Source organism: Lathamus discolor, chromosome 4 (assembly GCF_037157495.1).
Source record: "Lathamus discolor isolate bLatDis1 chromosome 4, bLatDis1.hap1, whole genome shotgun sequence".
Classification (NCBI taxonomy): Eukaryota; Metazoa; Chordata; class Aves; order Psittaciformes; family Psittacidae; genus Lathamus; species Lathamus discolor.
In genome coordinates, this window is record NC_088887.1 from 8,471,724 (window position 1) to 8,486,012 (window position 14,289).

The 14,289-nt window shown below is 54.0% G+C and overlaps 2 protein-coding genes across 3 annotated transcripts; both read right to left on the reverse strand.

The window, feature by feature from the left end:
* Nucleotides 1–47: 47 nt before the first annotated feature.
* Nucleotides 48–7,219, reverse strand: LRRC23 (leucine rich repeat containing 23). Of its 2 annotated transcripts, XM_065676219.1 has the most exons (7): nucleotides 6,996–7,213; nucleotides 6,807–6,919; nucleotides 5,295–5,548; nucleotides 5,068–5,198; nucleotides 1,479–1,615; nucleotides 671–893; nucleotides 48–395 (listed from the first exon to the last, which is right to left on the reverse strand). In XM_065676219.1, the coding sequence occupies exons 1-7, from the start codon at nucleotides 7,110–7,112 to the stop codon at nucleotides 357–359; spliced, it is 1,014 nt and encodes a 337-aa protein (XP_065532291.1). In that variant the 5' UTR covers nucleotides 7,113–7,213; the 3' UTR covers nucleotides 48–356. The 2 variants fall into 2 exon arrangements, with proteins under 2 accessions (XP_065532291.1, XP_065532290.1); XM_065676218.1 differs by having other exon boundaries at nucleotides 5,068–5,548; nucleotides 6,996–7,219.
* A 4,178-nt stretch (nucleotides 7,220–11,397) lies between these two features.
* TPI1 (triosephosphate isomerase 1) lies at nucleotides 11,398–14,257 on the reverse strand. The gene is made up of 7 exons (XM_065676220.1): nucleotides 14,078–14,257; nucleotides 13,282–13,405; nucleotides 13,112–13,196; nucleotides 12,851–12,983; nucleotides 12,517–12,602; nucleotides 12,228–12,315; nucleotides 11,398–11,965 (listed from the first exon to the last, which is right to left on the reverse strand). Exons 1-7 carry the CDS (start codon nucleotides 14,187–14,189, stop codon nucleotides 11,847–11,849), a joined length of 747 nt encoding a protein of 248 aa, XP_065532292.1. The 5' UTR covers nucleotides 14,190–14,257; the 3' UTR covers nucleotides 11,398–11,846.
* Nucleotides 14,258–14,289: the final 32 nt, after the last annotated feature.

The following is a 14,289-nucleotide window of genomic DNA, read 5'->3' on the forward strand; positions in this document are numbered from 1 at the left end:
GGAATGGGAGTGGGTGTGCAGGATAAACAACTCCAGTCACTCCAGGCTCATTAATTATTTTTATTCAAATCAGAAAATGTTGTAGGATTTTTGGGAGGCATAAGTTGAACCACAGAACCTGTAACTTTTCCCTTTTCCCTCTCAGGCCTACTGAGGAGAAGGCACATGAATGCAGTGACTGCAAAAGCCCACTGCAGTACCTCAGGGCAGCTTCCAGGACCAGGGTGGGCAGCCCTCCTGTTTTCTTCTCCAGGGGCAAGCTGAGGTGAGGGTGGGTCTGGTACCTACAACTGCACGTGTGGGGGAAGGCATCTCCAAACCTAGACTGGCTCTGGATACAGGTGTTAAAACCAGGGTCACTCAGTCGCATCACCCTGCCCTGATCTCTCCATTTCCTGAAGAAGGAAAGAGGGACAAGTTAAATGACTCCATGCTAGAATTCCTTTCACCACTGACTTCTGCAAGTGGGGATGGGGATGGCCAGAGGGTTGTGATGCTGGCCATCACAATCAGGTTGTGAAGCCTGGTCTCTGTTTCAGACTGTCTTTGCCCTTGGGACTGACCTCTCTCAGCCTTCTCCTCATGTAATCTACAGAAGGAGAAGCTTGATCAGCATGTCTGATCCTCTCTCTTTCCCTTTACTTCCTTCCTCTGGCCATGCTGGTCTCACCTTCTCTTCTTCCTGCCTTCTCTGACGGATTTCTTTTGCCTCTGCTCGCTCCTCTTGCTCAACTACATCCTTGTCCAGGCGCTGCAGGTGTGGCAGCAGGGCCAGGACCTCCAGCCGGTAATCGGTCTCCTCAGAGCATGGATTGTCCAACAGCACCAGTGCATGCAGCATGGGCAGGACCTGCAGTTTTGCCACCTCCTGAAAGCTACTGATCCCATTGTTCCTGAAGAAGAGGAAGCACAGAGAGCAGGGCAAAGAGACACGTGCAAGTAGTGAGATTCCTTTGGAACAATAGAGTGACAAGACAGACAAAGCAAGGCTTGTCAGCATGACAGACTGTAGACTTTAGATCACAGACCTGTGATCTACAATACAGATCTGCCTGCAGCTCCTCAGACTGAGGGACAAAAAGGGCATGTCTGGATTTCTCTGTGCTCAGACAGTCCACTGAGTTGTGTGGTATCACCATCACCCTGTATGGCAAATGCCAAGAAGTAAACGGCACTTCACTCATGTCCAAGACACAGAGAACACGCTGAGAGGGATATAGAGTACTATGGCAAGGAAGGAAGTATGAGGTGGGGTGTGAGAGTGACTAAGAGGCAGATCTTTTCTGAAAAGCCAAGGAAAGGCCCTGGCTGTTATAAACCTCAGCAGCCAAATGCTGAACACCAGCTAGGACAGTAAAGTTCAACCCATCCCCATCAGCTCTTCAACTTCCAAAGAAACCAGAAAATCCTAAAGATCTGAATAGGAATACAGCCTGATGAAGGGGTCTCTGGTCCCCATCAGATCAGGGAGGACCCACCGTAGGTTGAGGTACTGCAGGCACTTCATACTACTAGAGAATCCATCCAGGGTCTCGAGCTGGTTGTCACGCAGGTGCAGAGTTGCCAGCTGCTCCAGCCCCTCAAGGCCTTCAAGGCTCGAAATGGTGTTCTGGGCCTGAGCACCAGGGAGGCAGGAAGAGAGAAGGAAAAAAGGAGACACACAAGAGAGGGAACAGCAGTTATTTCTGGCCTTTAAAGCTCTTTCTACCCTTCAGAGTCCCTGCCACTCATAACACAGCCTTTTCTGAAGCTAGATTGGGTTGCTCAATGTCTTGGCCAAATGGGTGCTAAGTATTCAGATTCAAGGACCAAAAGTTTACTGGAAAAGTGTTTCCTGTAGCATCACTTGGTGGCAGAGACAAAGCCATGCCAGGTGAACACACTGCTGCCAGCACAGCACCCCCTTCCATGGCAGTGCCAAATCGGGGTCCCTGAGACCACAGAGAGCAACAGTGTGGAGTGGAAAGGATGGACCTAAGCCTGAAACAAGTGTATTTAAAGGATGAATAACCAGCCTCTCTCAGTTAACTCCATGTAGTCCAGGGATCTTCATCAGCTGCTTCTCACGTGAGGGAAATCAAGAGGTCTCCTCCTCTCCTCCAGGAGCAGAAACAGAAGCAGGCTACATGTTCCTGAGAGAGGTTGCAGGCATGGTGGTTGGTTGAATTTTAAACTTTTCCAGGTGTAATTGTTGCTCTCCATCCATAGGTGCACCTTCTTGCAACAAGTCTGACAATCTTATGGCAGGAGGTCCAACATTCCCATCACTGAATTTCATTCACTTCATTGTGATGTGAGTTATGAGACAGGGACGTACAAAGTGCTGGGCTGATGGTTGGGCTCAGTGATCTTAGAAGTCTTTTCTAACCGAAGGGATTCTATGAAGCTCTGAATTTCAGCCATAGTTTCACAGCAGGCTTTCGGCTGGAAAAGGCCACTAGAGGTCTCTTGGCCTAGCTCAGCGCAGTGCCAGCACGCAGCTAGCTCAGGCTGCTCACCCCCTTGTGCAAGCCACGTTTGGAACATCCCTGGTAACTGCAACCACCCCTCTGCGCTCTCCCCTAGCACGGGGGGAATTCGCTTGTGGTTGGGGCTGCAGTCTCTAAGCACGCGGATACCCGGGCAGGAAGCAGGGAGAGAGGTCCTGATGTGCTCCCTGAGCTTTGTTGGTACCCAGGCAGTGACGTGGCCAGGGGCCGAGACTAATAAAAGGGGCACATGCCGAATTGGTGGGGTAGGAGAACGGTTTGGGGCTGGGTCACTCAGGAAAAGAGCGTTTTGTAGAAAAGGAGGATTTTGATGTAAACTGGACAAAGGAGAGTCTGGACCAGCTGGGCCAAATAAAGAGGGTAACACAGGGACAAAAAGGGGAAGGTTGGAGATATAGTGAAGGTTGTGTGAACAGATTTAACAGCAGGAAGGATTAGTACACTGAACCTCAGAGCACGTCAGGAGCCGGTGTGGGAAACAGGGAGGGGAGCTCACAGACCGCTGCTCTGTAAGATGAATAATAACCTCCTGACACTCTCATTTTCTTCATGACTTCAGTGTGGGCACTTCCAACAGCTCTGGCCCTATAAGCACTAACAGGGCAATGCAGAAAAGTTTTTTTTCAGGGTTAGGTTGTTGGGGGTTTTTCCCTACATCAAGTAACGTTCCGTATGACACCTTTGAGTGATCACATCATCACCATAGCTTAGATACCAGTTCTTCACATAGATGTGATGCCACCATTTCTTACGGAAAGCTACTAGAATGTGTTGCCCATGGTTGCCTCTCCCCTTCCTGCATCCCTGGCCTTACTCTAGCTGGTTGTTGTTGCCACTGCTGCAGTGACTGGGAGCTAACAGAGCCCTGCTGACAGGGCTCTGACAGGGAGCAGTGATCCTCAAACTGTCCCAATGGGACACAGCCAGCTCATAGTCTTCCTGCTCGTAGGTATAACTTTATTAGTGCTCACTTTCATCTGCAACTATGTCATACATTAACCACATTTGGTTCCACTCCTTTAAGCTGAACCGTTTGTCTTGAACCTTGTCCTTGAGGCATCAGCTACATCTACCCATGGCTCAAGTAATACCAAAACCTTTATACAGAAAGCAAAGCACCTCCTGGAGAGAAACCTCCCTCCAGATTGATATAATGTGCACGTGGACATGGGAGGCAAATTCAAGCCCCAAAGATTCCTGAAAAATTAGTCAGCTATTCTTGTTTTAATAATCACATCTTGCAATTTGCCTGCTTCACATGTGCAGTTCAGAAATCCCTCAGTCATGCCAGTAACCTTTAAATCATGGCATCACAGACTCGTAGAATCACGGAATGGTTTGGATTGGGACTTTAAAGCTCATCCAGTTCCAACCCCCTGCCCCAGGCAGGGACACCTTCCACTAGAGCAGGTTGCTCCAAAGACCCATCCAGCCTGGTCTTGAACACTGTCAGGGATTGGGCAGCCACAGTTTCTCTGGGCACCCTGTGCCAGTGCCTCAGCACCCTCACAGGGGAGAACTTGTGCCTAAGAGCTCTTGCATCTCAACAGTTTAAAGCCATTCCTCTGACAACCTCTGACAGTTTAAAGCCATTCCCCCTTGTCCTGTCCCTACAGGCACTTGGCAAAAGTCTCTCAGCAGATTTCTTGTAGGCCCTGTGCTGTGCTTGCTTCCCTTCAATCATTCACTAAAGTCACTGTTTTCACTTTGAAATGCTGTACTGTATCTAGTGACTTATCCAATTCATCCCTCCTTTGAGCACCCTGTAGTCCTAAAATATCAGCTTTCCACCAGAAAATTGCAGGCAATCTCAGCAAGCCATCTCCTCAGTGTTTTCTGACAGGGAGTCTTGATTCTAAAAGCCTCTAGAATCTGTAATTGCTTTTTAAGGGGAAGTGACTCAAGACAGTCTATCTAGCCTTTGCAAGCTGTAGTGCTGTGTGATGCATGGAACTAAGCTATGCCTACTTTCTTCACTCGTGTCTCTAGGGGTAAGTGTTCTCTGAAGCAATAGTTTATGATGTTAGGAAACTGCTTTTCCTGTCTTAGTTTCACTGCAATGTTTAACCAGTTTCCTTTCGGCAGCTGAAGGTGTGAATCATGTAATTGTACTGGTTTTAAACCAGCATTTGATTAGGCCCATCAGAGAGGAGTAAGAGGCATCACCTCCCCGTGTCACCCAGAGCAAACCTGTTGCTTTCCGCATGGACCTCTGGGGGTCCCAGGGCACAGGGAATACAGGCTTGCCTAACAATGCCAGAAGAGAATACCCACAGGAGAGGAGAACCCACCCAGCACACTGAACTCTCCTCTGCTGTTTGAAGAGCTAGTACTGGTCAGTGGCTGCTCCCTCCACACTGTCTGGGCAGATAGTGAGGAGCTACCCCAAAACAAGTGATTTTGTCTCTTTAGCTCCCTGAAATCTGTTCCTCTCTCGGGCTGAGAAGATTGAACTGATTGCACTAGCACAAAATTTGTGCTGCTTTGAAGGGCACAGTGTCTCCCTTCCTCACACGGACTGGAGGTTCCAGGCTCTGCAGCAGCTCTGTCCCCCTCCCCAAGCTGGCTGATCCCATACCAGATAGAGGGTCTTGAGCTTGGGAAGACTGAGCCCTGCTGTGCTCTTTAGCTTGTTTCCTCGCAGCTCCAGGATTTGTAGGCTGAACAATTGGTCATGACTCAGGCCCAGCGCTGTCTGGATTTTATTTTCTGAGTGCCAGAGGAAGAAGGAAACAATGAGAGAATTAATCCCACCTGAAGAGAGTGTCCTGTGGGCACAAGAATGAGGAGAGGGGTCTTTATCACCTTTCATGCTGAGGTTGGCCAAGCGGGGGTGAGTAATGCCCTCCATGTCCTTGATGCGGTTGCGAGCAAAGCTGATGACCTGGAGGTAAGGCAGCTCTTGCATGCAGGCACTGCTCAGCAGGTTCCCATCCACCTTCAGCCAGAGCAGGTGGGTTAGACTGCTCAGGGGGGCTAAATCCTGCAGCTTGTTCTCCGACAAATCCACATACCGCAGGTGAACGAAGCTTTCGAGGAGGCTGATGTCTGTCAAGTCCCTGTGGGAGGGAGGATGTGAATAAAGTATCTCTCATAGTTCCCCCTGCTACCAGCTTGCAGCTGCTGGAGGGAGGGCATCCTCCTCTCCCACTTCCCTGCTGTCCTGGGAAGCCTTGCTGGAGAGAAGGAAGAAAAAGGCAGGTGATAGGGACAGGCAAAACAGTCTGTAAAGAAGGCTGAATGGTTAAGATCAGACCCACTTTCCCAGCACACGGAGTGCTTGCTCCCATTGAATTGTATCTGTCAGGAGAGGGCAGAACCAGAGCAGAGAAAGAGGTTAAGTTGGGGGAGAAGGGTGTCTGTTAGGCAGCAGTGGCAACACCAAGGAATGTGTGGAAGGACTTTCCAAGTGGGAAAAAGCTGGCTGAGATACCTATGAGGTTGCTTGAAAGACACACTGTTACTGAGGCCTGTTAGTTAGATCTAGGGTATACTGATAGGGCTGAGGCTCCAAATTGTCCCAAGGCTGTTGTGATACTGTATTTAAGTGCACACCTTAAAGGTTAGCAGTTAACAGCAGAGATGCTTAATGGCTGTTTCTCAAAGTGACTGTGGGGATGTCACCATCTTTGGGTCCCCTTAGGAAACCACATTGAGGGCAGGCTCCCCTCAGTGAAGGGGGACGTGGATGTTTCCACCAGTGCGCCTGGCCATGGTGGAGGCAGCCCCCAGCTCAGGGCTGAGGAGGGACAAGCTATGCTGAGGTGCAGACTGGAAATCAGATGGCTGGAAAACATGGCCTGGAAACACTCCTGCCCCACATGGCCGATCACCAGTGGCCTCACAGCACAACTGTGGCTACAGAGATGCCTGGCAAGGAACAGGCTTACTCTCCTATGAACACAGGCTGAAAAGAGAGGCCTGGAGAAGAGAAGGCTCCTTAAGGGGAGACCTTAGAGCAGCTCCCAGTGCTCTAAGGTCTTCCAGGAACCTGGAAAAGGGCTTTGGACAAGGGCCTGTAGGGACAGGACAAGGGGGAATGGCTTTAACCTGACAGAGGGGACACCGAGATGAGACATTATAAAGAAGTTCTTCCCTGTGGGGGTGCTGAGGCGCTGGCACAGGGTGCCCAGAGAAGCTGTGGCTGCCCCATCCCTGGCAGTGCTCAAGACCAGGCTGGACACAGGGCTTTGGAGCAACCTGCTCCAGTGGAAGGTGTCCCTGCCCAGGGCAGGGGGTTGGAACTGGGTGAGCTTTAGGGTCCTTTCCAACCCAAACCATTCCATGCCTCTCCCGGGGCAGATGTTGCACACTCACTTGGATTTGGCTTCGAATTTGACAAAGGCGTGGGCCAGGCCGTTGCTGGTCTTACAGAGGAGAGAGAGACCCTCCTTCAGGACCTCCTCCGTCAGGGGACAGGGAGCCGGCGCCTGGCAGAGAAGGAGAGAGCTCACCCCCAGCGCTGGCCTAGCCGCGGCCGCGGGGTGCTGAAGCCCCCTCCCTCACCTGCTCCTCCTCCTCTGCCGCCTCGTCCTCCTCCTCCTTCTTCTCTTCCTCTTCTTCCTCCCCCCCCTCCTCTTCCTCCTCCGCCTCCTCTTCCTCCTCCAGCTCCTCGTTCTCCATGCTCACCGGCCCCGCTCCCTGCCGCGCTGAGGCAGCTCCCTCAGGCTGCTCGGGCCGCGGCGTGCCGCTGCCATGGAAACCGGGCAGGCGGTGCCCGGATTCGCTGCCATAGCAACCGCGCGGAGCGACAGCCCCGGGGCAGGGCCTGCTGCTCCCGGCCGGGGCCTCAGCGCCCCCTCCGGGCAGGGCGCCCCTGGCCCGGCCCCTGCTGCTGCCTCGGGCAGCGCATGTGTGGGGGCCGGGGTCCCGTCAGCTCTCAGTAACCCCTCCAAAAAGAGGCTTCTCTTGCGGCACGGACCGCGTTCCGGTTAGCGCATCCCGCAGCTAACGCTCGGGGTCCTGCAGCAAGGCGGGCGCTGCTGGTTTGCCCGGCGCCTGCCATCTACGCTTCCAGTGCCTTCTTTATTCACCATGCTGCTGGTAATGCTCCGCCCAGCTGACTGCTTGTGTTAGCTGGCTGCTCTGCCTGCAGGAGCTTGTCATTTCTGGTATTGAGTTCCACGCGGAAAGCTCAGAGTATGGATCACCTTCGTTAGAAGCACTTTCACAGAATATAGGATCATGGAATGGTTTGGGTTGGAAGGGACCTTAAAGCTCATCCAGTTCCAACCCCCTGCCATGGGCAGGGCCACCTTCCACTAGAGCAGCTTGCTCCATGCCCTGTCCAACCTGGCATTGAACACTGCCAGGGATGGGGCAGCCACAGCTCCTCTGGGCACCCTGTGCCAGCGCCTCAGCACCCTCACAGGGAAGAGCTTCTTTATAACGTCTCCTCTCAATCTCCCCCCGCCGGGTTAAAGCCATTCACCTTGTCTTGTCATTTCATGCCCTTGTAAAACGTTGCTTTCCAGGATCTTCCCTGATCCTGCTCTACTCTCCCGAGTGCTCCTGGCCCTTCCTTGCTGGGTGATGTCCGCGGTTATCAGAAGCGTATCCAGAGAACTGAAGGGTCATTTCAGTGGGAAGAGACTGCAGGCGGTTGTCCTGCCCACCTCAAAATGGGGCTGGCTTCAGAATTAGGCTGGGCCGCACAGGGTGGGGGTCACTCATGCAGCAAACAGTCTGTGTGGAAAGACGTTCATTCCCCTGGTAAATGCTTAATTAACATGTGGAGCAGAACGAGGCTCTGCATGGAACCTCCCATGACGTGTCTGCTCAGATGCCAGGAAGTGCCTTTCGGGGTACAGTGTCCTGACCCGCTGTGGTGAGGCTGCTTCAGCCCTCTTCTCCAGGCTGGGGAGCTGGGGAGGGCTGAGGTTGCAGTGCCAGTGGGTGCCATCAGTGCCTGCGGGGCTGTGCCCCCTGTGTCTGACAAGCAGAGCCGGGTGTTGCGTGGTTAGTACTAAAGTCCAAGGCCCTGCTCCCTTTCCCTCCGGTGCACTTTGCCTCTCTGCAGCCCCTGGGCAATGTCCATGTTAGATAAGCTGGTCCAAGCTCAGCTGGACACAACCATCAGACATGATGGCTCTCGCAGTGTCACCCCTCAGTGCTCCCCAGCGCTGGCCTCTCCTATGCTACACTTGCCCCATCCGAATTCACTCCCTGGCCATTAACCCACACATGATGTAGTTTTCCACCATATCTCCCGCAGAAGAACCCTCAACACATAAAGCACTCCAGGCCCTCTTGCCTTTGCTTTCCAAGGCTTTAAGGAGCCCTTCAGCAAATCAGTGCTGGAGGAAAAGCAACAACATGGTTTTCTTCCTGTCTCTTGTCATTTGGTGCTGAAGAACGGACCGGTAGGAGTTGTCTGTCTTTGTGCACGTTTTACATGTTCTTACAGCAGGATCATATGGCTCAATTGCCTTGTTTCTAGATGACCATAGCATTAAAAAAGGAACAAGAGAAATTATACACGGGAAACCAACTCTCTTAGAGAGAAATTTTGTTTAGTTTATATATATATATATATATATATATATATATGCACATATATAACTAAAAGACCCCAAACCTAACTATACTGATCATTAAGGAGGTTATGTGCTAAAACCTCGTTTGCACACACACATTGGAACACAGGGAGATGATGACTGTGGGGGGGACCACAAACAGCACCCTGCTGAGCTGCTCCTAGGCCCACCCCAGGAGCCATCAGCCCACCAGAGGAGCACAGGGGCATGGTGGCAGGTGGGAACCCAAATTAAGGACTCGGAGGAAGGGACATCCTGGGACCCTCCCAGAGGACCCTCAGCCCCAGAGCACTTTTAGGGTTGGGGGTCGCTGTGTTCAGGGGTGTGGGACACATGGTTGGATACAGGGGCAGAGTGTTTGGGGATTGCACAGGATTCATTAGGGTGTGTTGAGGGGAGGAACCAGAGGTGGGAAAAGGATGGATGTAGGTGATGGGCGCAGGATCAAGTGTGGGAGAACAGGGATAAGGGACTGAAAAGGACTGATTGCATGTAAATGGTTTGAGGTGGTTTTGCTGTGTCCGTCCCATCCTCTCATTAAACTCCTTTAATAAACTTTGCCCCGGGTGAGGGATGCTTGTTGCCATGTGCAGGGGTGAGGAGGGGCTGTGGGTGCCAGTGCCCCTTGGGGCAGGTGAGTGTGTGAGCGGCAGTGAGGGTGCAGTTGGACCAGGCAGCAAGGGGGCATGAGGGAGGCTGCAAGGGAAGAGATGGTGCCAGGGGCACTGGTGGAGTCCCAGCAGCTGCTGAAGAGGCTGGGGGGTCCCTGGGGGTCCAGAGCACCACAGGGGAGCTGGCTACTGAGGAACCAGGGGGTCTGGAGGGGCTGGGATTGAGGGGCAGCTGCTGGGAGGGAGCCATGCTGTACGTATGTCGTGTGTATGTATAGGTCTGTGGACACACACATAGATCTATAGACACACACAGATATGTATGTGCATGCTCACTAGTGCACCTCCATCCTACTCAGCCGATAGAGGGGGTGGGATGAGGCCCCTGTTGCTGTGTTTGTGTGGGTGAGCTCTGTGTGTCCATCCGTGTACGGATGTTGAAGTGGTGTATATGTGTGCTTGTGTGTGTGTGACTACTGGGAATACAACTGCAGCCTGGCTACTGGCCGGGGCTGATGGCACGGAGCTACAGCAGCCTCCCTCAGGCTGTGTCACATCAGGCACAACGCATTTTTCCCAACAGCAACCCCGTTCGGGATCCAACCACCACAATTTGCAGTGAGGATCTGGCAGTATTCCCACTCCACAGAGCCGTGGCCTTGCCAGAAAGCAGACGAACCCGAAACAAACCCCGATGTTTCATTCCTGCTAACGCATAGATTACTGTCCACGAGTTTATTCCTCATTAAAGGAATGCTTTTACGCCTCTGTGTTCTCCGCACAGCAGCAAGATCCCTGTTTTCCCTATGTAGGTCACCCCTGGGCTCCGTGGCGCGGCGGGCACACACGGAGGAGCTGCCGCCGGTCCCGGTGAACCATCCTCCTCCATCTTACGGCCGGCGCAGGGCCCCGCGGCCGCCTGGGGGCGCCCCAGCACCGGCCACCGGCCGCGCCGGCCCCTGCTCCTCTCCGGGGGCGGAAGGCGCGGTCCCGGTGGGGATGAACGGGAGTCCCTCCTCCGCTGTCCCCCCCCGCCCCTCGTCCCTCGGGTGATGCGGGCAGGGAGGAGCGTGCACATCTGCATGAGCCACAGACCAGGACCCGAGGCAGCAGAGCGCACCGCAGCTGTGCGCTGCCAGCCCCTCCACGCGTCCGCTTCCGACCAGCGGCGCTGCCCTTCGGCTCTCGAGGATGCACCACCCCACCGCGAAGCTCCTCCTTGTGAGGCACTTCCCTTCTCGTTACCCCTTAGCTAAAGGCCGCCGAGCTGGTGCAGCAGCTGGGAAGTAACAGCTAGTCCTGCCCTCTGACCCAGCAGAGCAGGGCTGAAAGCAGACAGCAAGCACAGCCTCATCACACGGCCTGAAAACCTTCCCTGCACGGAGAGGGCGCTGCGCTGCTCTGCATTTAACGAGCAGCAACGTCAACCAGCAGTTGTGACAGGCATGGAAAGCTCAGCCCACGAGAGTGACAGGCAAGTGCTGGAATAAAGAGACGTGGAAAAGATGCGCACAAATAACTACGGGCTCAAAGAGGAGCTGTAACATGACAGAAAATACCCAGGGCATGCTGCAGGTGAAGCCTATAATAGCAGGCTGAACCTGTGCAATGCCTGCTGTGGCAAGGGTGGGCTCTCAAAGAAAAGGCCACCAAACCCACACTACTGTCCCTGGAAGTGGGTACCTTCACAGGCAGTAAGCTCTGTAAAGCTCTGTATATGGCTTGTCCCCGGCTGCTTCCAAGTAAGAGCCAGGACACACCTTTGCTTTTTCTTTTTTCATTTATTGTTCAGTAGGGGACATGGGTGAGGTAAGACATCTCACAAGGGACTAAGCTGATGGGCTCCTTGCTGATGGAGCTGAAGGATGCAAGAGACTGTAGAGCTCTTTCTTCCTTCCCCCAGCACCAGTGGCCCCCTCTCCCTGCAGCACAGCAGAGAAAGGGGGAGGTACTGGCCAGGTTGTGGGCTTCTATGGATCAACAGGCAACCAAGGATTTTGCCAACACAGAGAGGAGGCTGTCAAGACTCTGCTGAGACAGGCCCCCACTAACAGGACTCCAACATGGCATGTGGGGGGGGGTTAGCAGCACAGCTACAACAATGACTGTGGATGGGGGAAGCCTCAGAACAGAGACGTGTGCAATGAAGGGTCCCTTTTTGCTTCCATGTCTTGCTCTTAACCACAAGGGACTGTTCCTCACCGGCTGCTTTAGTGCCTGGCATTGATAATATCCACAAACTCAGGCTTGAGAGACGCTCCACCAACGAGGAAGCCATCCACATCATGCTGAGAGGCCAGCTCCTTACAGTTGCTGCCAGTGACCGAACCTGAGGAGGGAGCAGTATTTTAAGGTCAGATGTGGCCAGCTCCAAAAAGTGGGGGCAGGGTAGGATCTGCAAGGTACCAGTCACCTCTCACTATGCAGACAGCAAGACTGTTTCCCATTTACCCAAAAACAAGCTAGTAAGTGGTTCTTCATGCTCTGACGGGCTCCAGTTTCCTCACCAACAGAGCATGCTGTACAACTGCAGCAATAAGCAGAGAAACAAAGTGCTTCTTGCACTGGAAAGAGGCTTCCAAGTCATTTACCTCCATAGATGATCCTAGTTGATTGAGCAACAGCATCAGACACATGGCTTTTCAGCCACCCCCTCAGCTTCTCATGAACTTCCTGAGCCTGCAATGGAACAGAAAGGGTTGCACTGAGGGCTGGCCATTCTACACATCATTCCCTTCCAAAGAGAATGGAGAAACCCTTGGAGACAATCTTAAGAGATCCTCTAAATCTTTAGTTTTTAGAGAGAACCTTCAAGAAGCTCTCTTGAGCAGGAAGGGTCAGTGGGCCATTCAGTCAGTCAGTTATTTCCCTTCTTCATACCTGTTGTGGAGTTGCAGTTTTACCAGTTCCAATAGCCCAAACTGGTTCATAGGCAAGAACCACTTTACCCCAGTCCTTCACGTTATCTGGAGAGGAGGGAGAAGGCATACGTGAGCACAGTACATGCTGGAAAAGGCAGATCTAGAAAACTTCCTGGAACATACAGGCCTTTCATTAACATGATCACATTAATGTTGTGTGTGAACACTGACACCAATGTATCTGCAAGCCTTACAAGGAAGGCCAGGATGGCCATTACAGCCTTTCAGTTGAGGCTGGGATAGCCATTTCCCCAAGTCCAAAGCAGTAAGAAGCACCCATTTTCTTCCCTTACCAGCAATGGCCTTGGTCTGTTCGAAAACCACCTTCTCTGTTATGCCAGCTTCTCTCTCATCCAGCTTCTCTCCAATGCAGGCAATGACTCCAAGGCCTTCAGCTAAAGCATGAGCCACCTTCTGCCCAATCAACTGGGCATGAAAAAGAAGCAAAGCAGCCAAGTCAGACCTACTCCTGTAGCCATATTTTAACTGCTCATCCCTCCAGCTTTCACAGGCACCTCTGATCCGAACCATTTCTCCATTCCAGTACCACTCACCTCATCAGACTCCCCAAAAACATGCCTTCGCTCCGAGTGACCCAGGATCACCCATGCGGCTCCAATATCTTTAATCATTGCTGGGCTGCGGAGAAAGGAGACTACTTACGCCTCTGGAGGAAACCCATGCCCCAGAGGCACCCTGGCTTCACCGCCCTGTGGGGGCTCACCTGATCTCTCCTGTGAAAGCGCCCTTCGGTACCTTGTAACAGTTCTGTGCTGCGACTCCAATCTTTGCATCGAGCTTCTGACGGGCAAAGTCAAGGTAGATGGAGGGGGCTCCACAAACCACCTCTGCAAGGCAAAGACGGTGCTTACCCTTGAGATGGGCGAAGGGCAGACACCCGGGCCCCAGCCCCACCGGCTCTCCCCCGCCTCCCCTGCTCCTGGGAAGGCTCAGCCCACCCTCGCTGACACGTGGGGTGCTCATGCAGCAGGAGCACCTCCGCTACGTGAGGACTCAGCGCCAGGAAGCCCGGAAACGGTCCCAGTGCCACGGCCAGGCCCCTCTGCCGGTTACACCGGTCCCTTGGGGAGGGCCTAGCTAAGAAACCGGGCGGGAATGACGCCCCGCTGCCCAGAACCGGGGAGGGCAGCGCCGCGCTCTGTAACGGGGCGCGGCGGTGAGGCCGGGGCAAGATCGCGCAGCCTGCCCGAGCCGCACAGCTCGGCTGAAACACGGAGCTCCGCTGCTCCGGCCGGGAGCCGGGACCGGGAGCACCGGGGCTGGGCAAGGCCGAGGCGGGAGGCCCGTGAAGACGGCAGAGGCGGCACCAGGCCCCCCGGCTCCCGGGGCTGCGGCCAGAGGCGACCCGCGAGGTGCCCGCCGGGCCGCGGTCCCGGCTCCCGTTCCGCGGGTATATTTAGCCCCACTGCCGGTTATATTTAGGCCCCCGCCGCCCTCTGACATTTGCCGGGCCCTGCGGCGCCGCGCGGGACGTGCGCTACGTGCGGCCGCGCCCTCACCGGTGTCGGCGGAGAGCTTGGCGCCGTTCAGCGTGTGGATGAGCTCGCCCAGGCTCTTCTTGTCGCCGTTCATCTTCCAGTTGCCCCCCACGAAGAACTTCCTGGGCGCCATGACGGGAGCGGGCAGCCACCGGTACCGCGCGGAACGCCAAGGTCAGCGGCGCACGGCCACCCGGGCCCGCTCTTATAGCCCGGCGGCGATTGAAGCCCCG

What these genes read in the sequence shown, in the direction of transcription:
- LRRC23 (XM_065676218.1), bottom strand. Translation starts at nt 7,112, where the DNA reads ATGGAGAACGAGGAGCTGGAGGAGGAAGAGGAGGCGGAGGAGGAAGAG. An exon ending in AGCTCAAGACCCTCTATCTG is followed by an intron (nt 1,616 to 5,067) that starts GTATGGGATCAG and finishes CCTGGTGCTCAG; the next exon opens with GCCCAGAACACCATTTCGAG. An exon ending in GAAGGCAGGAAGAAGAGAAG is followed by an intron (nt 396 to 670) that starts GTGAGACCAGCA and finishes TTCCTTCTTCAG; the next exon opens with GAAATGGAGAGATCAGGGCA.
- TPI1 (XM_065676220.1), bottom strand. Translation starts at nt 14,189, where the DNA reads ATGGCGCCCAGGAAGTTCTTCGTGGGGGGCAACTGGAAGATGAACGGC. An exon ending in AAACTGCAACTCCACAACAG is followed by an intron (nt 12,316 to 12,516) that starts GTATGAAGAAGG and finishes GTTCCATTGCAG; the next exon opens with GCTCAGGAAGTTCATGAGAA. An exon ending in AACTAGGATCATCTATGGAG is followed by an intron (nt 11,966 to 12,227) that starts GTAAATGACTTG and finishes CTCCCTCCTCAG; the next exon opens with GTTCGGTCACTGGCAGCAAC.